This window comes from Dipteris shenzhenensis, chromosome 1, assembly GCF_047967505.1.
Source record: "Dipteris shenzhenensis isolate YYH24624 ecotype China chromosome 1, Dip_SZ_1.0, whole genome shotgun sequence".
Classification (NCBI taxonomy): Eukaryota; Viridiplantae; Streptophyta; class Polypodiopsida; order Gleicheniales; family Dipteridaceae; genus Dipteris; species Dipteris shenzhenensis.
The window spans coordinates 69,108,149-69,133,441 of NC_141596.1; the positions used below are offsets into that span (position 1 = coordinate 69,108,149).

The window sequence follows — 25,293 nt, forward strand, 5'->3', positions numbered from 1 at the left end:
TCCTGGGACACGAACTCTCCCTCTGATGGACTCATATAGGTTCACCACTCCCCAGATCAGAACCTTTGGAATCTGCATATCCTGTAGTCTCCTGATCATGCGGGATGGCGGGACAGTGTTGAAGGCCTTCCGAAAGCCTACAAAACAAGCATAGACTTTCTGGCGTCCCGACCTCGCCTCCTCAATGATAGCCCTCAGGATGAAGATGTGGTCTAGTGTGGATTGTTGTCTCCGGACACTTGCCTGCCCTAGAGCACACTGCCCATGTGCCTCTGTACGGCTGCTGATCGCCCTCTCCAGTATCGATCTATAGATCTTTGCCAGCGTATGGCCAATCATGAGATAGTTCCCAGTATCCATGGGGTCACCTGCCTTGTGTATCGGTACAATGGTGGTGGTACTCCATGAGGGTGGGAAGCCGTGACATATGGTGTGGTTGAACATCTGCGCTAGGACCGGAGCCAAAACCTCCTGTCCATGATCGAAATGCTCAGTTTGTAGCCCCTCATGGTCCTATGCTCTCCGGTTATGAAGCTGACTGAGTGCAGCCTGCACATTCTGTGCAGTGAACAAGTGGCAAGAGGTGGGCCTGGGCATAGTAGACATATCAAGTGGTGCGTGCATCGGAACATCATAAAGAGAGCATTCATAAGTGTGCCAAACACTTGGGTCTGTGATGGGGATAGGTGGCTTCCCCTCCGATAGAAGCCCCCCAGCCAATGGTGGGATCCCCCCCTCGAAATGAGCTGATCACCTCGTCCATTCTGTGGGTGAAGAAGGCCTGCCGCTTACGACGTGTCAGTCGCCGTGAGATGCGCTGTGCCTCGGGTAATGTGAAGTGGCCAAGGGCTCGCTCACGTGTGAGATGAGCTCTCATCTCTCTGAGAGAGAGAGAGACGAGATGAGAATCTGAAATTGAGACTGAGAAGAAAATGTCAAGACTCAAGATTCAACAGAGGACATGGGAGAGATAAGAGGGAGTGACATCGGTGCTCCTTCAATTGATTCCTTAGGTCATAGAGCTGAGAGAGTTTCCTGAGTCCTATATTGGAGGAGCTTACTGAAGGTTAGCCTCAAGCTTGAGCGGTGTGCCTTGTGGAAGTACTGCTGGTTGTCAGTTTGTATGGGTTGCTCTACAGGCTGGCAGGGGGTTGGAGAAATGTACGATAGGAGGAATGGGTGATGGGTCATGGCCATGGCCTCAAAATGCAGAGCTAATTTGCCAAACAAATGCGGCGTACAGGTGCAGGAAATTGCAGTTTTGATGTTTTTAAACCCCAAAAAAAGCCACGTTCGGAATTGCATTCCGTACGGAATACGCACAATATGAACAACCGTACGTGTACGGCTCCAACTATGGTTTGGTTGAAGCAAGCTGAACTGATGCACAATCAATTTGCAACTTTCTTGTTTGGATCTTTTGTGTTGAAAATCTCCCTTCTCTCGTTGTCACCACGGAAAGTGACAAGGCTGAGATTTGATACCACTGTTATCGGATCTATATTCAGCCCAAAAACCCTAAAAACGAATCACTTCTTGTAGACACATGGCTTGGATCCTCAATGCGCAGCAATAGGTAATCACCAAGATAGATTTCGAATTTCAAATATAATAGGGAAAAACAACATCTGATGGCTTCATCAGACGGGAAGAAGCAGTTGGGAAACAAAACAAACTGAGAGAGGGGGAGAACAAGCAGAGAACACACATACTAGGGCCTAGAGATAAGGGCCGGACCCCCCCGAAGGTCTTTAATGCAATAGAATAAACTTTGTACAACTAGCTCATAAAAGAGCATGCGGCTGACTTCAATACACTCTGTGTTCTTGAGGGCACAAGGCATCTGTCTTTATAGACTATGCTAGCTTGCTCTTCTTTATAAAGTTGGCTTGTGGCCTTTATTTCCCCAATTTTTCGTTTTTGACTCTAGTGGGACCTTTTACAGTGGGGCACCACTTTCTTGGTGCTTTTGCTATGTGGGACCTACTTTTTGGGACTTGCCCCTTAAAATTTGAGCTGTTTTGTACTCTTCTAGATCCTACACATTCAATAAACAAAATTAACCCATTAGAGGTTAGACAAATGTATGCATTCTAATTCTCGGACTATACCTCCTTGTGGCCGTCCCAACAGTTCTCTTAACCAATGCAAAGCAAAGAAAAAATTAAAACTCTTGCTAGCTAACAAATTCAACTTTCATTCACCGAAGTCAATCTAATAAACATTTATATTTATTTCTTGGGATAAATATGAGTTCATGATATGCTCTCGATGCCTAACTGCCTCTTGGATGAAGGCGAAGAGGAACTATGATCTAGATAAGAAAGAAAGTTGGAGTGAATTCATTGGGCACCTGAAGATGGAAATGCTCCTCTGACTCAATCTATTGTAGATGTATAATGTGTGTGCGTAGGTGTGCCATCTCCGGGTGTCTATGATAGGTGATGGTGATGGGGGTTGATGCTCAAGGAATTTCCACCAAAAGTTTTTCGAGTTGTTGCTAAGTAAAATGTTTAGTAACTCCTCGTTGCGACGGACTAAAGCTTGCTTCTTCCTGCATACCAAATGACGGTACTCATGTATCGTCTCCGATTCGCTCGAAAGATTATCGAATCTGAGTTGACAGCAAAGAGCCTTGCAGTCATCATTGTACCAGCTATTGCAAGAAACATAATTAAGGGGGGGATGCTGTGTGGAGCGACTGGCGTAGGGGAAGGCGTGAAGGGCAGCCTCGTGAAGTGAGAGAGTGATCAAAGCTACATGGTCCCTCTAATAGTGGTATGTGACCGATGTATAGGCGAGCCGAATACTTAGGTGAGAGACTGTGGTCAAAGTGTATGCCATGGTAGGTAGTGTGAGTGATTGGTGGTGTGGGTGGTATAGCTAGATGAGGGGTGGAGATGCTAAAGAAGAGGTATATGTGGTCTACTCCTTGGGGGCATGGTGCAACAAAGAAGTCAGTGATACGACATGTGAAGGTAGGAGATCTCATGATGTAGTCAACTACGCTGGTGTCTCCCCCGTGTGGGAAACAGGTGAAACCACTCGAGGAAGGCCACCAACTGAGACCATTATAAATAATGAGATCTTGCAATGATGCATGTCCATATGATGTGATCGAGGCGCGCCTATCGACGGAGACTGGCATCGTACCTACATCATCTAGGTGACCATTGCAGTTCCAAATGGTACAGGACCGAGTCTCAGTGTCTTAAGTCTCATAGGCCTCAGGTCTCGGCCCACTATGTGGGAGGGTGGCCAGGTGTCGACATGGGCTAGTAAGGAGTTGTCTGTCCTGTACTACTGCCCACTTCCTCTCCTTGCATGCCACATCTCGATGTTGTATCAGGATGCGTCTCTCCTGAACCTGCAGGGGTGTCAAGTCGTCATCCATGGAAATTGATGCATGGTTTCGCAAGACCGCCGACCTACGGTGTAATGTTGCTAGTCGGGCCCAAGTATCACGAAGCATATGACAAGGGGTTGCTCCATGACACACACCAGGCCCCCTCGATCACGTGCTCTCCAACCCCGTGGGTGGTAACCACGAAAGTAGTTGCATCGTGCATCGGTGTAACCAATGTGCGAGGGATCCCATGGAGAGCCTTACTGGCCCTCTGTTGTGCTGCTCCAAGAGAATGGCCAAGACAGTTGCCGTTTCGCTACATCCACCCATCGGGATGCCCCCCTTGATCACGGACTGCATGGTGGCTATCTCTACCGTTGGTGTACTCCCGGGGGGTATCCGTAAACGTCACCTCCTTTCGGAGTTGTGAGCCGTCCTGTTTGAGCTCCTATATGAGGCCAGCCCACTCCTATATAATATGAGCCTGCTCCTTGGCTAAGCATACCTAATCCTGTGCAAAGCGAGTCGGAACCACCTTGCGTGCTCGTATGCTGCACACCTCCATCAAGAGGGACTCTCAAGCATTTGGGAGATCAGCTCGTGGGAAGTTGGGTCCTCGTGGGATCTGAAACTGAAAAGGATCTAGTATGAATGTAGGGGAGTGAGGTTGAATAGTAGGCGTTGATGACTAAGTAAACTGAGCGGGGTGTGGATATGTCTGAAGCAGTGGTGGAGTAATTCCAGCTTGGGGCTAGAAGGGCTGTTGGCTGAGGGGGAGAGGTGAAAGAAAAGACGAGGAATATTGTGGTCCTGTGTATGTCATCCCTGGTGTGATGATGACATAGGTGATGAGTCTAGCGTCGAGTTTGTGCTAATAGAAGGAGAGGTTGAGGTCAAGGTCCCTGATGTTGATGTAGATGTGGATGATGTAGGCACTGCTAACGTAGAGCCCTTATGCTTCATTGTGCTGTGCACTCCAAGCCCACTATGGTTGAAACGTTTGTCGACAACTTTTATCTTTAACTGCTTCTGCTTCTCCTTCTCCTTCTCCTTCTCTTTCTCTGCTTCCCATCTAGAAGTATTGATTATATGTTGTTTGTTTTGTTGCTTGCAGGGAGGCATGTAGACCCGAGGCCAGCCCCTCATATGGGATCCGGAAAGAGGGCATCGATCCCCTGTCGACTAGAGGCAGCCTACAATGGGTCCCACAAAGAGGGGTAGCAGGGGGCCGGACAGCAGTGTGGGGGTGCAGCGTGAAGCTCCAGGGAAGGGGTAGAATGGCCATCAGCGAGGCGGAATACCCTCGGGCTGGGTGGTGGGTGCTGGAATGGCTAGGGGGGGGTGGAGGATGGCCATGAGGGGGGTGGAAGATTGAATGGCCGTGGGGGCCCTGGGGTGTAGAATGGTGCAGGGGGGTAGTAGATTGGTCGCAGGGGTGTAGAATGGCATCGGAAGGGCAGAATGGCCGCTGGGGAGGCAGCTTGGTTGGTGAAGGGGGCTGCGAGGGCAGTGAGGAGGCTGCATGGGATTTGAGAGGGGCTGAGAGGCGGTGAGCGGGGGGTTGAGGGGCTGTGAGGGACTGAGAGGCAGTGAGGGGGGCCTGAGGTGGGGGGGGGGAGAGAGAGAGAGAGAGATTAACATGTGTAAAAGGCGTCATGGTCCTATGAGACAATTGTACACATCAAGTAAAGAAAACTACAACATAGCGGAGGAAAGTGGGAGTGCACAGTGCATCTAGAGAATGCATAAAGCAACTCTCAAAATTATTATAGATCATACCTTTGTTCTAGTACTATCATGGTGTGACTTTCATTACATCAGTTTAAGACTGAGAGTCTTTGGGCTTCGATTTCAATTCTCAAATCATTGCTTGTCCTTCACAGTAGACTAGCCATTTTCCTGCTTTCCTTGCTTCTTTGACTTGGTTCAATAGATCTTTGCTTGAGCTGAATCAGATTGAGTTCTTCAGATGTCCAATAGCTTCGTGCCCTCAGCTTATTTGTTTGTTGTAAAATCTTGACCTTTGCTGCCTTGTCACTGATTGAAACTTGTATTTGTGTCCCCTTTTACCGGATATTCCAGATAGCATCTTGATCCCATTCCACTTGTGGGATCTTCTCCTTCAGGTAGTCTATTTTGTCTTTCTGTGTATTTCCCTGTGACTTGGCAACCATCTATTCCCCCCATGTGTAAGATCAGCTTGTTAGTTTCTCTGGTCTCCTGCTCTTTCATTTCTTTGTAGAGGTCATTTTTGTTCACTTTGCTACTCACATCTGCTGTCATCTGCTGTTTCATGGATTTTACTTGAGTGTTGGTGAGAATTAATTACACTGGTGCAGCACCTCCTGGATGGCTTCTTGCTTTCCAATTCCCTCCTGATCGTGGACTTTCCTTTCAAGAGCTACAAGCCGAAGGTTGAGCTCTCGGACTTCAAGTTCTAGATAATACACACGCTCCTGTGGATCAGGGGGCTTTTCTCTTCTCAGCTTGGGAAGGTATTGGGGAAAAACCGGCAACAAATGAATACAAGGGCTTCATGGGGGTAAATGCCTTGACCTTGGGGATTTTAGGCATATCCATCTTGGCCTGTGCAAGCTGAGTAACCCCTCTCCCTGCTATATTAACCCCTGAGATGGGCTGGGGGGTTTTGAGCCCAGCAGTCCTCCCCCTGAATTGTTTCCCCCTCCCCCCCCTCGCTTTAGCTGCACCTCGACCTGAACTGTGAGAGAGAGAGAGAGAGAGAGAGAGAGAGAGAGAGAGAGAGAGAGAGAGACTCTTATGTGCTTTCTTTTTAGTGAGCAGGGAAGAAGGACTATGCTGAGAATGTTAAAGTTTACTTGCAGTCAAGGGATATGATAAATTTGAAGGCTGAATTGCTGTCAGGAAGCAATAAGGTAACATTGTACAAGTGGCCTTGTTCTCTCACAAGGTAGAAAAGGAAACAGGAGAAAAGGGGGGAAATGTTTTTTAGAAAATATTGCATGGGTTTGAGGTTTTATAAGGAAAAATGTATTCGAATTGTACCAAACATTGTGTGGCAATTCATTTCGTTCTAGACTTTCTCCTTACACAACTATGCCATGGTACTGAACGTATCTGTGTTTTTATTTGATCAAAGACATTGGAGTCATCTTGGCAGAAACAAATGAATACAATTGAATGGTCTTTTAGCTATTCTTTGTTAGGGTTGGCCCTTGAGACCATTGATTTGTAAAGTGAAAGTATGTGGCAGCTGTCATCAAAGGCTCTATGTGCCAATCCCCTCTTAGACATGGTGCCTTGTGCTATGCAACTAATGCGAGTGACTCGTTGGCACAATACCCCAGAATTTCTACAGATGGTGGATGGGGTGCATATGAGTCATGAGAGTAGTTACTGGAATGATTTTCTCAGAAGCATTCTTTACAGAGTCGTGATTTCGAGACAACACTCAATTTAATTAGCTCGAAGTTTATTAGTCAATAATTGAAAAGTAATTTAAATAACAAAAAGTTCAAACCATCACACAGAGGGCAGGGTTATCGAAACAGTAAGATTAAAAATAGGGACACCAAATGGGGTCTACCTGAACACTATCCCTACTGGTATATTCTTCATTCGCAATGACTAGTCTTTGATTGTAATCAATGTTTTGGGTGGACTGAAACTAGAAATCCTAGGATAGACGAGCTAAATAAATTCTTTGTTTTCCTCTTAAAAATAGGAGACATTGATATAAAAGTAAAATGGTGTGTGTGGAAAAACTCTCGTGATGTCCAGGAACCAAAGAGGCCTGTATTTGGTAGAAAAACCCTGTATCTGCAATAGATTGGGAATCTTCCATGAGAGCTCTGCCACAAGCACTTCCACTGTCAATATTCAAAGTATCTTGCGACTTTACTCAGAATATAAAACTAGCCAATCACACTATAGAACCAAGTAACTAATCTAAGGTGCGCAACTAATCAACAATCAGCCAAACATAGCCCCAAAGTCAAATTGCAGCAGGAAAAGACTCTTAGAATCGTCATAGTTAAATCACAGTATTCAGGACAGGTCATGTCACATGTTCCAGCATTCCCTGTTGCAAAACGTAAGTCAAATCTACCTCTAGGTGTGTCCGAACTCTAATTGTCTACTACATGCCACTGTGGTTTCGTATAACAGGTGAGGTAAGGGCCAAGGAGTGCCTAGGTGCAAGCTCCAAGTAGGAACAAGGTAGTTGTAGCAAAATTAGTGGCAAGAAGAGCTCCTTTTTACCTCTAGATGCTGATGAAATCTGTTTATGAAGGTAGAAACATGTGAAGCATGGTGTAGGCAACCTGTCGGTTCAAGTAACGAGCGTGTTGGCTTCTACATGCTTGTACAGATCAGATGATGATGAGTCAATCATGATGAATATGGACCTCTGTATGGTTTGCAGCCACAATCTATGGAAAATGCCTTTTTAAGTGAGTATTCTATGATTAATAATGAACAGCCATGTATCAGCAAGCAGTGAAAGTCTGGAATTGCACAAACATGCCCCTGGCCAATTTGCAATCAAAGAACAGCCATGTATCAGCCATGATTCATAATGAATAGCCATGTATCAGCAAGCCGTGCAAGTCTGGAATTGCACACATGCCCCTGGCTAATCTACAATCAAAGAGAAGTTTTGGAAGATGGACTTGTACCTAGAAAACTCTACGGGGCACAGGACTAATCAAAGGACAGCTGTCGGCTATGCAAACTGCTTCTCAGGATTCCATCTCACTGCCTGGAGTATCCGAGACATAGCTGCCAATAAGGGCTATACAACCAGTTGGATCCCTTGCAGAAACGCTCCAGTCTTTTTGTAGTCCTCATAGATCTCTCCATACCTTGCTCCCAAGTGGCTTGCAGGGTATAGTGATATCGTGCCAAATGTTTACGTGGTGGTTGCAGACCGATTCTATGGCCCCCCATCACTAAGTGCAGCATGCTGCCCAGATGTTATAGGCAATGATGATGGTGGCCATCTCCCAAGCGCTGTCCTATGAAGAGAACTCTGGTTTCTGTCGAGATGGTAGAACTGAGTCCTAAATGTCTTCGTGGGTGACACTGAGTTCATCTATCTCGTAGGCCAGCGATACCTTCACAATGGGGAAAGCATGTCGCTCCTCTGTCAGCCTAGCTGCCATGCCCTATGTGCAGACTTGCTGAATCCAACGCATCTTGGACACAAACGTGAGAGAGAACTGTCAAATCCTTTGTTCCGGCGGACAGCTTCACAAGCATTGGGCTATTGTCTCAAGGTCCCTAAGAGGAAAGCAATGGCAAGCTCCATCTGCTTCACCTGCTCTAGCCATGGTTCTATGGGCAGACATCCATGCATGAGAAATAAGAGACCTTCCTCGGGCAGAGGCTAGTCTAGAGGTAGGACCAAAACCTGTTAAAGACGTCATGTGGCGCCAGGTGCTCGAACCAGTACCATTCCCATGAAGGGGTCCAAGCCAACACATCCAACTGAAGCCACATATGGATATTGGTGCTATAGGAGGAGAAGGATGCCTCTACTATATGTTTTGATTGTCCAACTCGTGATGGCCAGAACCAATTGGCTAGATCCCACTTCATTGCACCTCACGCAAGGGTCTGCCCTTCCATTGTCCCCATGCTCTGACTCCATTTTTTCAGATGCGTGCTTGGTCTTGGGTACAATCATGACATTATTTAGTCAGTCCAGGCACTATACAAGCAGGTATCAAATAGAGTTAGGACTTCGACGGGGTAGATAGAGGAGATCATGAGCATGATTGGAGTCAAACAAGATTGTCCTTATCACTGACCTTGTTTGGCATATACATCGACGACCTCAAGTGCTTCATCACGACTCTAGGAGGTGCAAGTTCTTTGTTAGCTAGCTCCTTGATTTCGTTTCTATTATACACAGATGACGTGGTCCTACCCTCCTCACAGCTGAAGGGTCTCCAACAACAATTGGATGCGCTCCACTCCTTCTGTGATATACATGATCTGAAGGTCAATTTGGATATAACCAAGGTTATGATGTTCAACACATCTTGAGCGGCCGCACACAGAGCTGTTTTACCTTCCACGGAGCTCCGGTCAAGATTGTTGCATCCTACACATACCTGGGTGTCCTCTTTTCAGGTCCGATTTTCACGATACGACCAGCTATGTAGGACCATTTCAGCAAGGGACATACCGCACTAACCAGATTTGAGCGCTCGTCCGATTTTCACGATGCGACCAGCTATGCAGGACCATTTGACCAAGGGACATGCCGCACTAGCCAAACTTGAGTGCCAGTGCTGCCAATCACATTTTCAGGATCGTAGTACCAAGTCTCTTCTTTTTGACTCATTGGTCTGCCCATCAAGGATGTATGGTAGTCCCTTTTGAGGGACACTTATTGGAGATGGATTTTTCTTGCATAGAGAGACTTCAAGTTCTGTTTTTTGCATGATCTGCAGTAAGCCATCGGTCCTGCATCAAATCATATTTGCAGAGCTTGGGGCCCCTCTACAGCTTGATGCAGTCTGGGACTTTTGGTACCACGACAACTGGATGACGTAGATTGGCATGGCTCATCTATGGCATATTGGAGGGTGATTAAAGGAGCTGGTATGCTCAAATACATAGATAGTTCACAGGCCTACGGGTGCGGATGGACAGATTGGCACCATTTAAATATAGCCTTGAGGCTCCATCCATTGTTAGGATGTGAACCAAGTCGTGAGATAGGATCTCTTACAGCTCTACACGGTCAAGGCTTGGTTAGCACCTACTAAGTTTTTTGTGAAATTCAGTTTCTACAAATCTCATTGCTTGCGGATCTCAGAGGAGGGGTTCATCGAACCGTCAGGTACACCCAGATTCATCTCCCATATGGATTGAGGATCTCCATTGGCCAGTTTCAGGTATCTGGCACAAGCTACAAATTTAGACAGGTTCGAGACAGAGGATTACTATTCTTTCAGATGCCCTATATACTATGAGATCCATAGGCAGCACCATTGTCTTTTCAGTATCAACTTCGGCCCTCTCAGAGAGTTCCAGCTCAGTGGAGGGTGACTATTTTCCTCCTTTAGGCCTAGATTGAGATCAGTTCATAGGAGCAAAGAGAAGATCCATAGGCAGCACCATTGTCTTTTCAGTACCAGCTTTGGCCTTCTCAGAGAGTTCCTGGCACATCCAGATCAGCAAAGGGTGGCTTGTTTCCTTCTCTAGGCCTAGAGATTGAGATCAGCTCATAGGAGCACAGAGGCGGCCGATCCCCGTCAGAGAACAATCATGGTTTTCTTCTTCGGTCATTAATAGGAGGGCATTAGTCGTAGGAGAGGGCAAGAGAACACGACGCGCACTCACACGAGGGCCGCACACACATCATCTCTCTTCGATGTGGGGAGATACACGACTAGAGTGACGACAACACTTGTTAGACAGTGACGACAACACTTGTTAGACAGTGACGACAACACTTGTTAGACCGTGGGTCACATCACTAAGACTACAGAGGAGGGATGGGTCCAAACAAGTTGAGCGACAGTAACGTTCTGTCATTGATTTTCCCTCTCGACGCCAGCCCTCACTAAATCTTGTGCCACTATGCAACGAGCTCCTCTTGTCTCTCCTCAGTCGTCCAGTTGTGTTGGTCCTACAGACAGCATACACAGGTCCATCCACTTAGGGGACAATTGAATGAGTGATAGGCAACCAGGGACTGTTTGTTCCTCCTTTGTGGGTTTCTCTCACAGCAATAATGCAATGTACTACTTTTATTGCTCGTCACAAGCAGCATCAGTCTTGGGTAAGGGTCCCCATTTTAGTGGCCCCACCCTTAGGTTTCACTCTATATAGACCCTTTGGTCTTTTGTAGACGTTAATAATCTCTCTCTCTCTCTCTCTCTCTCTCTCTCTCTCACACACACACACACACACTCTTTTTTTGGGGGGTAAAAGAATCTTTCATTAAGAAGAATGTACATTCATAGCCGTCTCAAAGTGAGACAGCTACTACTCATATGCAAAACTGAAAAAATCTAGCTACTCCAATAAAGAATAGCTAGTAGAAGAAAGCTAAAAATAGTGAAGGAACACTTCTAGCTGGGCCACAGGATGACTTCCCACGAAATGCGCATCCTGAAAGGTGCGATCTCTCTCTCTCTCTCTCTCTCTCACACACACACACACACACATTTTTTAGTGAAATCTTTTATTTCTGCGTGGTAAACCTCAAAAAGAGGTGAAAACCCACCAATAAGTACAAAGATAAAATTTACAAGTAAGACCTCAGAGAAAAAAACTCATGAGGCAACCAAGTAAAAATTTACATATCAGTTGGAGGAGAATCCAACAGAACATCATCCACTTTCAAATTATTGACTTGTAAAAAGTGATGGAACAGAGTGACATCCCCATCAATAAAACAAAGTTGTTTTTCCCCTTGTGATTCTTCTTAATGTAAGCTGGAAGCCGAAACTTCTGGACTACAGGATCAAAAACCTGCTGCAACCAAGGATGAAAAGATTCCAGGGAAAAAGGAACAACAGTATTCGAGACTGAGAGGCTCTGTAAAGGGGCAGGCATATCAACAAGCTTCTCAAGGGAAGGAACATGAAACTCCAGAGAAATATCTGCATCCGGAATACTAGTATCTGGAGTTGAAGGAGACTGTAGATTTTCTTCCACATCTTGCATAATAGCAGCATTTTGCATCAGTGAAGATGAATCTAACAGAACAACTTCAGGCGTCGAAGTAGCAAGAGGAACCGGATCACAAGAAACCTGACAATCTGACACTGTAGGGAGTGGATCCGGAATTGACAAAACAGCAAAAGGATTAGAATCCTTAACCAGCGTAGCATCCTAAACTTTCCTTCAGACTTTAGAACTTTTGAAAAAATGCTGGATTTCCTGTGTGCTAGAGGAAGAAAGAGGAACCGTAGGAACCGGTACAGAAGGAGCAGGAGCTGGAGAAGATGACGATGGGCATGCTCTAGCAAAATGGCCTAACACACACACACACACACACACACAAATGCTCTCTCTCTCTCTCTCTCTCTCTCTCTCTCTCTCTCACACACACACACACACACACAGACACACACACACACATTTACATTTTTTGGTGAAACCACTGTATTTATATTAAGAAAAGTTGTTACAATGAGAATAGTCTAAAGAAAAGACTATTCTGAAAAATCAAAAGAAGTGGGAAAACACATCTAAAGATGATACATCCAGGTCATCATGATGACAAGCATCATACAGAGATTGTTGTAAGGATGCTCTAAAAAATTCATAAGGTTGGAGCAATGGCTACCCCAAGAATACTTGATTCCTATGCTTCCAAATGGCGCATAATGTCCAGAATCTGACCCAATAAAAAAAGAGAGAGTATTGGGCCTGTATTGTAGTAAGCCTGCCAAAGATAGTGGGAAATACGGTCCAAGGGATCTCTGGACTGAGGACAAAGCCATAAAAGATGTGGAACAGTCTCAGAAGAACTGAAACACCACAAGAGAGGCATGAACAGGTTATCATGACCCGAGACCTGCTTTTGTTTCTTATGCATCTAAGTCTTCGTAGCTGCCATCTCGTACAATGGAGAAGAATTGAAGAGGATAGGAATTTAGGAAAGGAAAATACAGAGATTTATAGAAGAAACACAATAGTGAAAATAAAAAAAAAGCTTTGTAGACAGGGAAAGAAAAGGATAAGATTTTATGAGATGAGAGAATGGGAAAGAAAAGATAACACACAGGAGGGAAAAAGAGCAAGTAAGGCAAAGCTCACTAGACACACCCACAACACAACACACGTAAATGCACGTACGAATCCTAGTATTGCAAGGCAGCGAGACGTAGACTTGACGTGATGGCAAGTAGAACGTTTGTGACGGCAAGTAGCGGCGATGTAGCAACACATGAAGTAGGAGCCGACGAAGCAGCGGTGCATGCAGTCACGTCTAGTGTTTGTAAACCTTGACTCTTGGGCACCCTTGCTAGCAGGAGATCATCGCCTTTGGTTTCGATTTCCCCTTTGGACTGGATCGATTAGAGGATTGGACATTGACTTCCCTTGGGTCCTCCTCTCGTCCTTTGAGGCTATCTCAGATTATTGTCCCTACATTATACAAAATCCTTTTGCCTCAACCCTGGGTTTCAAAAAGAGGTAATTCTCTTTGGCGAATGCATCGGTCAGCTAAGTGGTGGAGGAAAAGACTGCGGCAACTTTGGACATCTTTGGCAACAGGTTTTTTAATGGCGAGTGCTTCTAGGATTTTTTCCACCTGGACAGTTGCTGGCCCATGGGTACATTGCTCTTGCTTTATGTCATTGGTGTTTGATTTCTCAAGCGACTGTGCCTCATTTAATCTGGCATTGCCCGTCTTCTCGGCAGTTTCTGGATTCTCTTCGATAGAGGCAACGAGCGAGATTCCCGACTGTTCTCTTCGGGAAATTTTTCAGGCTCTTTAGTTTTCATCCACAGCGACCGGAGTTTTATCTTTTCTGTGTTTGGGTTCGCTATAGGGCACTTTGGACTTTATGGACAGACGGCAATTGTAAACTCTTTAGTGATCCCAATTTTTCTTTGTTTGCTTTCTTTAAGTGTTCTCTTTAGCAATCTTTCTTTGATTGCTTGTAGACTCGCCAAATAGATCAGGATGTATATTTGGCTTATAATGAGATCTTCAATTGATGTATTTTCTAGCGCCTCTTTTTTGAGGTGATTATTCTTGTACTAAAAAAATGTGTGTGTGTGTGTGTGTGTGTAGTGAAGCACACTTAGTGCTATCTAGGACCATGACACAGGTGATGATGCAGTAGAAGGCGCCGTCTTCAGGAGGTGCCAATGATTTAGGAGGTCCCTATGATGTAGGGCTGATTGCCTTTTATGTAGGAGAGGTGCCTATGATCTAGGCCATCCTCTCTCCCACTCTATAAATGAGAGGCTTCTCTCTCATCCACTCTTGTCATGATGCATCTCTTCTCTCCCACCACTTCCCAACACCTGTAAAGCCAAAGGAGGCACAAATACCTTTGACCAATAAAGACTCTCAGAACGCAATAAATTACCTACAAGAGTGGTCATGCCATTCCATTTGAGATGGGAAAGTATGTGCTTCCAATCAGCAGTCAATGAGAGACAAAAGGGTATCCCTTTACTCTACCTTTAATGTGACCTAAAACAAAATCCCATTGAGTGGGCTGCCAACTACCAATGCAAAATCAAATGTCGCATCATAAAGTCCATGGCTGAGCATAAATTGCAATGTCATTTTCCCCTCTTATGAGTTAGAATATGCATGTGAATATTAAGGATATTCAATCCCCAATGCATTTTAGTTGTGCAAAGCTGATCCATTGAAACCAGCCTAAGGGCTTTCCGGTGAAAGGGTGACCACCATAAAAGCTCCATCATAGTAGACATAACAAAGGCAGATAAAATTGGATGTAGGCAACCAAAATCTATTGAACTATGCGGTGCAAAGGCCATGTTGCGAGCTTCCAGTATTCCAAGTTTTTCTGAAGCATGTGAAGCACGCAGTCCATTTGCTGACGGCAAGTAATATGTCCACCCTTAAGGGTAACCAAGATGTGTGCTAGTTGCATGGGTAAAACAATGACCCTTGGCCATAATAAATGATGCCAGGCTTTCTCATGGAGAGGCAGGAGTTTGGATTTCTGAAAATTGACATGCAAAGCAACAGTGGGAAATAATTTCACCAGTTCTTTCTTCCAAGTAGTTGGCATGTGTTGAGTGCCCCGCACATGATTAACCATGTACAATAATGCAAGTGAAATGGCATCCCAATAATCTAGAAACATCCATGCTCGAATGGCATCTTTAAATTCTCTCTCTATGAAAGGTGATTCAAGTTGCGAAGCCTGTTTCTGAGATAGAATTGGATTGACATATCAAAGGAGTTCATGAATCTCTTCCTCCACCACTTTAGTGGGCATCTCATGCGCCAGAGTTGATTTGTCTTATCAGAAATCCAAGGTGGGGGCAAATGAACTTTATACAAAGAAGATATTGTAATATGAGATAACCTCAAAGGACGGGCCGATGAACTTAGGGAGCAAAGAATCCAATCTTAAAGCCTGTCATGGAGCTCAAGTGGAGGTACACGCACAAAAAGAGCTGAAGCATGTGAGCAATATTTTGCCACAGAGGGTGATAATGCATCCCTAAACTATATTTGATGGCAGCCAAAAGAAAAGATATGATGGTATCATGAATCACATCTACCACAGAGCGCATCCCTTTGAACTAATAAAGTAGGAACGTTTGGGGTCCTGTAAAGCCAAGGGAGGATCAAAGGCCTTGGACCAATGTATACTTTCAACCCTTAAAGAATTGCCCTGTAAAGAATCACGGCAATGTCGTTCCAAGTATGAAAGGATATGCTTCCAATCAAAAAACATTTTAGAGACCAAAGGACAGCCTTTGATCTTGCCACCAATACTACCAAGTAGAAAATCCCATTGAGTGGGCTGCCAATGACCAAAAACAGAGGTGGTGATGTGCAGAAGCAAATAGCACATCATGGCAGCTAAAGATTGATCACCTTGCAGAAATTGCAGCATCACTTTGCCCTTACGAGCAAGGGTATGCATTTGAATATTGAGAAAATTTAAACCCCCATGCATCTTTGGCGAACAAAGACGTTGCCTTTATCTCAAACTTTTTCGGCAATGTTTGGAACGCCAAAAAGTTTCCATAATGGCTGACATAAAGGCATTAAGATCTTTGTTGCCAAACACATGATCAAAGGTAGGTATATGCCACCAAAATAGATTGCACTATTCTTAGGCGAACATGCAACAGCCAACTTGCTAGTTTTCAATAGTCCAAATTTTTCTTCAATCTTGCAAGGACCCAGTCAGTTTGTTGATGACGAGTAATCATCCATCCCAAAGGATAACCCAGATGACGAACTAATTGAGTTAGGTAGAACATTTCCCGTGGCCATAAAAGACTATGCCAGTCTTTAGAACACTCGCACACGCACGCACACACCCACACACACTTGGCAACCAAGATTAGGAAGACTTTAGTATGCCACACACAACCCTTTGAGCTTCACATTTTGAGGGTCCATTTTCTCCACAAATGATTTAGGGCACATTCTTGCACTGAGGTTGAAACGTTGTATTCATGCTAAAGTGTTTCATGAAAATTCCGAAATGTGTTACAGTGAAATTGGTCTAATTGCCATGCATCAAACATATCACCAAGTATTGTCTATCCTCGATGTGCGTGATGAAGATTTGAGTTGACCCTAATTGATCTTCAATGCATGTGACAAGTATATATGAAGACCTCAACATGCTCTGCATGAAAATGTGGTCCATGTAGAACTTCCACTTTGTAGGAAGAATAAAAGGGGGATCAAGAGCAATTTGATGAAGCCATTCCTTGGATTCGGTTGTTACAGATGACAGACCATTGCTCTACTTGGCTTGGGGCTTTTGTGAGTTCAAGTATCACCCTTCAAGTCATAGGACTGTGACAAGGTTCAGACGGGGATGCCTTGGTTGTTGATGCTCGCTCTGGGGGATGTTGTCTAGGTTCATGGATGAGGATATCCTTGTGGAGATTGCTTTTGAGCTTGTTAGGGCTTTAGGTCATGTGGAGCAATGTTTCTTGACTTCAGGTTGGTATCTAGATCATAACCCTAATCACATTACCTTGGGTTCATGAAGGGTTTGACTCGATAGACGTGTCCTTGTAGTGGCTCTCGGGCAATGGGAGTGGATTGATGTAAGGAATTGAGAGTAGAGCCTCTCCTTCTTTTGCTATACGGTTACATTATAAAAAATCAGAGCTCATTTTAGGGCCTTTTAGCCTAGTCTCCAAAAGGAAAATAGCCCTCCACCAATCAAAGAAGGGCCAACGTAACGTTGGAAAAAATCACAAAGAAAAGAAAAACAAATACCACCAAGTTTGCATTCAATGAGGATACTTGAGCTGCCTTATTATACCTGACATATGGTGCAGAATTTGGTATTTCTGACATCACCGGCGTGTCCAAAGCGTGCCAAAACCCCCGGAATGACTTCTGAAATGCTGAAAACGGACCCTAGAGGCCCAGAGAACTAGCTATACAAAATGAAAGCGATTTGATAGGTTGGCCCCTAGCCAACCTGTCAAAATGCTTTCATTTGTATAGCTGGTTTTCCTGGCCTTTTTTGCCTTTTTCAGGCCTCGGAGGGTCTGTTTTCAACATTTCAAAAGTCATTCCAGGGACGCTGGTGATGTCAAAATACCAAATTATGTACCGTATGTCAATGGGGTTTTATTGTTTTAGAGGAAAGTGAAATGAAGAAATCGTGAATTTCTCTCAGGGCTCCAAAATAAGCTCCCTTTTTTCTTAATGGTAATGCCGGGAGATTGTAGCTCAACCTTAATGGCTAGAAGGCCACCAAAGCTCCTCATTCGGAGAAATTTCTGATGACTTGGAAATTGGAATCCTTTTAGAAGAGACTGTGGAAATCCCTCAGGAATAGAAAAGCCACTCTTTTCTTTTGGCTTTTCACGGAGGGATTGCAATGAACTAGTGGAGGTCTAGGTTTGGGGCAGCCCCTATTTTCCCTCCTGGCCTTTCCGTTGAGGAGTCCATTCAGCAATATCTATGCGATTGCAGACAAGTCAGGTTTATTTGGAAGGGGATTGCTAGTCTTTTGAGCACTTCTCTTTCTTCTTGTTTCTTCATGACCTAGAGTTGAGTGGCTTGGCTCTCTCTTTCGGGGCCTCTTCTTGGGCACTTTCGGTTCAATGGGATTAGTTGAGTCATGTTATCTTAATGACGGTACCCAATTTCCTTAGAAACATGCACATGGCTTGGTGGATACTTTTTGGGAGATTCAGGCGAGCATTTTCAGCGTGGCATCTTTAAAGATCTAGATGCATAGAGGCTTTGAATGGCTCCTAGCTCCACACCTTACACACTTTTGCTAGTATTTGGACAGATATTGTACACACTTGATGGCCATTTGGATAAGTATGCAGGAATCTTTCCAGGCAGCTTTTGCTAGTAGGACTGTTTTCCTAAGGGACTGGAGTGGCTCCCCGTTTTTCTCAATGTCCACCGCAGGGTTGAGGTGGCAATCTTGGCATGATTTTTGCTCATGGGGTATTTTTCATACTTAATAGTTGTCGTTTTATTTTGAAAAATAATAAAAGGGGGATCAAAGCGATTCCATAAGATCACTTACCTAAATGGATGCACGGTCGGTGCACCATGGTGGTAGTAAAATGTGGGAATTTTTCTGGTTCCCCTTTTGGCAAGCTAGGAGGAGGACAATGCTGATGCAGATAGTCTTGCTGAAACCATATCCATACAAAGATACTCTCTCTATATGTATGTGATGGTTTAGGAGGCCACATTTAACTACAAAACTGAAGGTGAGACTCTATCTGCGGTAACAGGGTTTTTATGTAAATATCATAAATCTTTGGTGGAAATGTTGATTTTATGTCATTTTCACCCTCAATGCTTCACAAAGTCTTTTTCCCACAAAACCATTGACCTCAAGAGCTCACTGGTTTTGAGGGGCAAAAAAATGGGGGACCACATGCCACCTTGGCATTAAATTTCCCATTCCCACAAAACTACCACAGTGTCATAAGGCCTTTACTGTAGAAGGTGTGGGAGAATATAATCACTTGAAAATGCCCCATCTTGCCCAACTTTTGAGCCTTGCTGAGGTAGGCCTAATATCCTAAAAACAGCTCCATGCACAGCTGTTGTTTTGAGTAGGGAACCAAAAAGTGGTTGTTTCGTGTGTGGATTCTGGAAATGTAGCTGTCTTCACCCACCACAGTCATGCATGTGTGTATACGTATATGCATGGGATACTGTCCATTTTGGAGACTTCCCATCTTGTAAATTTATGAGAATATAAATACACTGCACTGGATTTTACTAAAAAAAAAGTATGTGTATGTGTATGTGCATATGAGAGAGAGAGAGAGAGAGAGAGAGAGAGAGTTTATTAAAGTCTTTGGAAGATTGATGCATCTATGAGACAGTGAGAAACCTGATACAATAAGCTGAAAGCGTGGGGCTACTAAACGAGCATCATGGCCCATGCTAAATACTAAGTACTACATGGTCATAACATCATCATCATCATCATCATATCAAATCACATCCAACGTCAAGTTTGGTCAGATACATTAGGTAGATGAGTGGAGGCCCCAAAAGGGGAGTAGGATATCAATGATGGATCCGGTGGTGGAAGGGCTGTACTGACATGCAGAGATAGAGCGTTGGCAGCTATATGTGGATGTGGTCCATCATGGCCTCTTGTCGATGACTCTACATCTGACAAGGGCCACAATAACCTTTGTCGGTTGTGCTCCGCCGGTCTAGAACATGGATGGGATGTCCCCAAGCATGATCTGTGCGTCTGCCCTCTGTCGAGTGTGTCGTGTCATTGACTCTGGATCTCTACCTCTCCGACCACCAGCCGTGTCTGGTGGTCTGTGTGATGTAGCTGGGAGAACTCCATAATCATACTGTGAGATGAGTCTGTCCCTGTCTGTGCGATCTGAGTAAGCACTCTTTGTGCCTTACTGCCTCATCGATGAAGGTAGCCACTCTCAATGCAAAGTCAATGCAGGGGGGGAATGGAGAGAGAGAGAGAGAGAGAGAGAATGTAGGGAATGGAGGGGGGGGGGGAGAGAGAGAGAGAGAGGGAGAGAGAGAGAGAGAGAGAGAGAGAGAATGTATGTGGGAGACCCAATAGGATCTATAGGTCAAAGGTGAATCCATAAAAAAATACATGTTCCAGCTCTAAAAATAGCTGTCAACAATAGTTCATGTGTTTGCGCCCTGAGCACGCTTGCAATTGTGTGCTCAGTCCAAGAATTTCCAGCGATGTGCTAATACCTCCTTGATGTAAGCTCCTAGCCTCTTTGGTGGCATATTTCTCCCTCATTATCGGAAGGAGTGTGTGTCATTCGTTCTCCATGTCCACAGGTGAGGAGTGTGTCGGAGCTGGTCCATAGCTGGCATGCTAGTTTCCTTTTAAAGAGAGATATTCTCATTGAGATAGCCTTGTCCCTCATAGGGCAGCATTGGATTGATTCCTCTTTTCTAGAAGGCTATCTTTTGGGTCCTGCCTTTGTATGCCTATCATCTTTTTAGTTACCAGCTCTTTGATCTCAATGTCGGTGTCTGGATGCCCTGACGCATTGATCACCCAATAGCCCAGCTGTTTTGTACCAGCCCTTGTATTTGGTTTCTTCCTTTGCTTTGCAAGGGAGCTTGTGCTTGTGCATTTTTGCTACTGTATTGAGAAATTTGATGTGTTGGCATAGGAGTGGTAGCGTGCACTTCAGCTAATAAGATGTGTAGGGGGTTTGAATCTTGATTCCGGGTTCTTCAATTAGAAACCTTTTTTGCACTCTCTCCACACTGTTCCGTGAGCGAGCCCTGGAGCCCAGGCCTGGCATCCATAAGAAATGACAGTAAAATGATCAAGCAAGTACTGGTTCCAAGAACTAGGCATCTCAACAAAATCGTTCCTCGGAGGGACAGGTCTAATTTAGCATGAATCAATACAAAGTCCTCTGGAAATGGCAATAAGTTTGTAGTCATCACAGTGATTTTCTTGTCTTTTTATGAACATATTTGAATTAATGCAAACTTCACATGGCATTCGACTGTGTTGCAGCTGAAAGTTTATATCGACGGCCAACCTCAAGTTGAAGTGATACATGGCTGCCATTTTTACTTCTCTGTTGGGGAGTACATTCTTCAGAAAGTGTAACAGTGGGTTCTTTACTTTTACCTGTTTTATCCCTTTAACCAATAGAGCGGGAGTCGGTGGGATCTAATTCTACATTTGAGCTTGTAGCCTCATTCTTGTCTTGGAAATTCCATGGCTTGGAATGTACTTTCTGGCCTTCTATTTGTGGTCTTGAAGGTGTAGTACTTTTCCATAGGTGAACGTTTTGTGAATATTCACAATGGCTTTCCCACGGTTAATTGAGATACTATAATTGATCACCTATTTTTTCTAACACAACACTTACAAATCATGAAGTTACAAATTCGGAATTAGCATGGCAAAAACTTCCCTACCGAGCATTTAGTAATAGTGTAAGGCGATGGGTCCTTTTCTACTGAGTATTGGCTGTCAAACAAACTTTCCTACTGAGCATTTAGTAAAAGTGATGTGGCTGGCGCAAGCGATCAATTTGTGATCTTTGGTATATACACAATTTGGACGTCGAGGCTAAGGTGTTGCTATTGAGCTGTTGACCATTTTGCTTTTATGGTACATTTGTCTATTAGTGATGTGGCTTGAAAAGTCAGTCTGACATAGTTACGCTTGCAAGTATGTAATGTGGATGCTTGAGTTGGGGTGATTACAATTGTTTGTTTTACAAGTGTTCCTATTGAAAAACTTGTTTTTATTTCATGTTTGGTGAGAAAAGACAATTTGTCTTCCAAAGGGAGGGGTTGTATTTACACTAGTCACCATCTCACAAGTCTTCTGAATGGATTACATTCATGTCATCTAAGGGATCTTCAAACTTAGTAAATATAAATTCAATTTTTTACTTTCATAAAGATGCATTGCCCATATAATTTTAAACTTGAAATGCTTATGACACTTTGAAATTCAAGGTTATTTAGATGCGTGTGTAGTATGACAATTCCCCATCGTCCACATCGTTTTCCCCCTACCTCCTTGTCTACTTGCTTCATGTAATACCTCTTTCCTCTCACCTTTGGCTTCTTATTTTTATTGCCTAGATGATTGTTAAACCATTTCATGTTGTCCTTGGTCAACGCAAGGTTCGCCGTACGTGGTCCTAAAATAAGACCTCAAATTAAAGTTCAATTGGACATAACATCTCTATTCGCGGGATGCCTTTACCTCATGTTTTTTTCCTTGCGTACCTCCTTGATGGTAGGAGAGTTTCACTAGTTCTAGAGTTTGTATTGCAATGGTTTTCATGTAGCCATTGATTCCCATCCAAAGATGGGATTTTCTAGTAAAGGATATCAAATGTAGACTTATTTTTTTGTGCGACATGTATCCCTAATGTTTTTGTAACTTAATGGAAATTTTATCATCTTTTTGCAAGATTTGTCATGGTTTTTGCATCATTTCTTGGCATTTTCTTCAACTATCTTTGTTACATATAGGAATCTTGCAAATGCCTTTACCTCATGTTTTTTATCTTGTGTACCTCCTTGATGGTAGGAGAGTTTCACTAGTTCTAGCGTTTGTATTGCAATGGTTTTCATGTAGCCATTGATTCCCATCCAAAGGTGGGATTTTCTAGTAAAGGAGATCAAATGTAGATTTATTTTTTTGTGCGACATGTATCCCTAATGTTTGTGTTACTTTATGGAAAATATCATCTTTTTGCAAGATTTGTCATAGTTTTTGCATCATTTCTTGGCATTTTCTTCAACTATCTTTGTTACATATGGAAATCCTGCAAAGGTTTTTTGTTTTGTTTTTTTTAGGCAAAGAAAAGTTTTGGTATATGCACATATGCAAATCGAGTTATTATTGATGGTCGATTTTTAATACTTCTTGAGCTTGAAATTTTTTCACTATGTTTCTTTTCATCTTTCTTCCATAGTCTCTAGGTGCTATATGTATAGTGAATTTTAAACTTTTCAAGATGGGGTGGTAGAGCAGTAATTGTTCTCTCCATGTCATTTGTTGATACATTAGGTTGGCCCCTTGTTAGGGACATTCCATTTATAAGGACATTTGCACATCCGCATGTTTGCTTGGTCACATCATACATCTTTCCAGGAATTTTATTGCTTGCTTTTGTATATCTAGCTTCACCTCCTAATGTTGGTACCTAGACAAGGGTATCCTTTCTAGGTTGAACCATTGCGGCACCATTAGCATGTCCCTTACGGAAAGGATGCACAAATGAGACATTTGTATTGTGCAAAGACTTGGCTTTAATACTTGGGGATTTTGAGGTTTCCATCTTCTCCAAATAAAGGAGCATCCTTCGGCAAATACTAGCATGAATGGGAGTTGCTAGTGGCGAGCAACAAGGGGGCTCCAACATAAGACAACATGTAACAAGAGAGTCCTCCAAGCTAGAGAAAACATAAAAACTTAGAATGAGATCCCAAGTCTACAAAGATAAAGAATCATGAGATTTTTTAGGAAGCTTGGAGAGAACCCTAAGAAAGACACCTCATGCTTAAGGGATGGGACAACATTAGACTTCAATGCCTTGTGATAGTGCCAATGACCCTAAACGAAGTATTGAAAATGAGACTTTGCCTAGGAGAGCAAGTAGAACATAGTGAGCTGTTATGCCTCAATGATAGCTCAAAGGAATAGAGAAATATTGGAAGAGGGTTATCAATTAAAAATGAAATCACAGACGTAATGTCTTAGCATTGCTAGTTGGAACTCATAGGCCTCGAGTTCTACTATCTTTTTAAAAGCATCAGTTCCTCCCCCTGCCCCCCTCCCTCTCATGGCCTCTTGCTATCCCTCGCTACCATCCCCACTTCCCTTCTGTTGTGTTGTCCCTCCCACCCTCTTGCAGCCTGCTTCATTGACCCTCCCTCCCTCTTCTGCTTGCTCTCCTTGCACCTCCCTCCTCCCTATCTACCAGCCTCTCCCTCCCCCTTCTGCTTGCTCTCCTCACACATCCATCCCTTCCCCTTTTGCCTCTCTCCCTTGCCACCCTCTTTGCACACATCCATGGGTTCCGCCCCTCCATGACTTAAGATAGGGACTAGATGCTTGTTGGGGTGGGTTTGATTTTTTCTCTTAGAGTTGTAAGTATAGTGCTCGAGGCTAGCCCCTCAGCACTTGGTTCTCACCTTTTTCGCTAGGCTTTGACCTAGTGGAGGATGGGTGGGTCACATCGCTCTTTACCACCACTGAGTTGCTCGCCATAATCGGAGCTTCCTTTGTTTTGGTCACAAAGATCCCCCCTCTACCTGGTGCTATCAGGTTTGATCGGGTCCCTAGAGTTATTGTCATTATCAGTGATCCTACCAACTTATGCAATGACCATATTATGTCCAACCTTTCGATGGCCAGAGAGTTGAGGTTGCGAGTAGAAAGGGGTAGGGATCTTCGGTCACTTTACTAGAGACTGCTCAAGGAAGAACAAAAGGCCTCTGTAGCCTCTTCTCGATAGAGTGTTCCTTCACTAGGGTCTCATTGACTCCTTTTATTCATGAACATAAGTTGGATCATAAAGACTGCAAAGGCACTTTTCAGTCACACTTTTTTGTCTCCTCCATTGAGCACTAGGGAGGAGGAACATGCATTTTCATTTTCAATTCATTTCTTCCTTTATGGTTGGATATGGTATCATCATATTCTTGAGATCACATTGGATTTTAATTTATATTAGTGGATGTATGGTTGGCATTGTCAAGTTCTATGCCCCTAATAATAGAGACGAACATGTCCTTTGCGAAAAGAACTACTTTCCTTGGGCCCAATTGCAGATTCATGGATTATCGGAGGTAGCTTCAACATGTGGAACTGCTTTTAGATAGGAAGGGGGGAAGGGAAGGTGGCATCCACTCTCTTGAGAGAGCAGTTTGGGATGCTTTTCTTTTCTAACTCAATAGCAGAGATTTTTGGACGGATGATGCTTCACACACTCCCACTCACTCACTCCTATTTTGCGGTTGAATAGGAGACATCAAATGCCAATCTATGCATAGATAGATTTAAGATTGGAGATTGGACTTCACCCCAAAAAGAAAGAGCAGATGAGAGAGCAGAGTATGCCTTTAATACATGAGGGTCATGTGGGACTCACAAGGGAGGAAGATTCCATAATGAGTCCTCTACTTATTGCCCAATGCTCAACACAGAGTAGAGAAAGTGCTTCTTGGCTACTTGACTCCGACGGGGTTTTACAATCAAGTTTTGATGCTATCTTATATATTGCTTTTGATATCCTGACACGCCTGCCAGAGATGATGCTAGACACAAAGT

General features: G+C 44.0%; 1 protein-coding gene across 1 annotated transcript in view; it reads left to right on the forward strand.

Annotated features, from left to right (window-relative positions):
- Positions 1–21,690, forward strand: part of LOC147906286 (tRNA synthetase class I (I, L, M and V) family protein) — a 267,819-nt gene extending 246,129 nt beyond the window's left edge. Inside the window, exons 26-27 of the mRNA XM_087377738.1 lie at positions 6,149–6,240; positions 21,004–21,690. Of these exons, the coding sequence (XP_087233864.1) occupies positions 6,149–6,240; positions 21,004–21,099 (188 nt within the window). The 3' untranslated portion in view covers positions 21,100–21,690. The remainder of the gene's footprint in view (positions 1–6,148; positions 6,241–21,003) is intronic.
- The last annotated feature ends 3,603 nt before the right edge of the window (positions 21,691–25,293 follow it).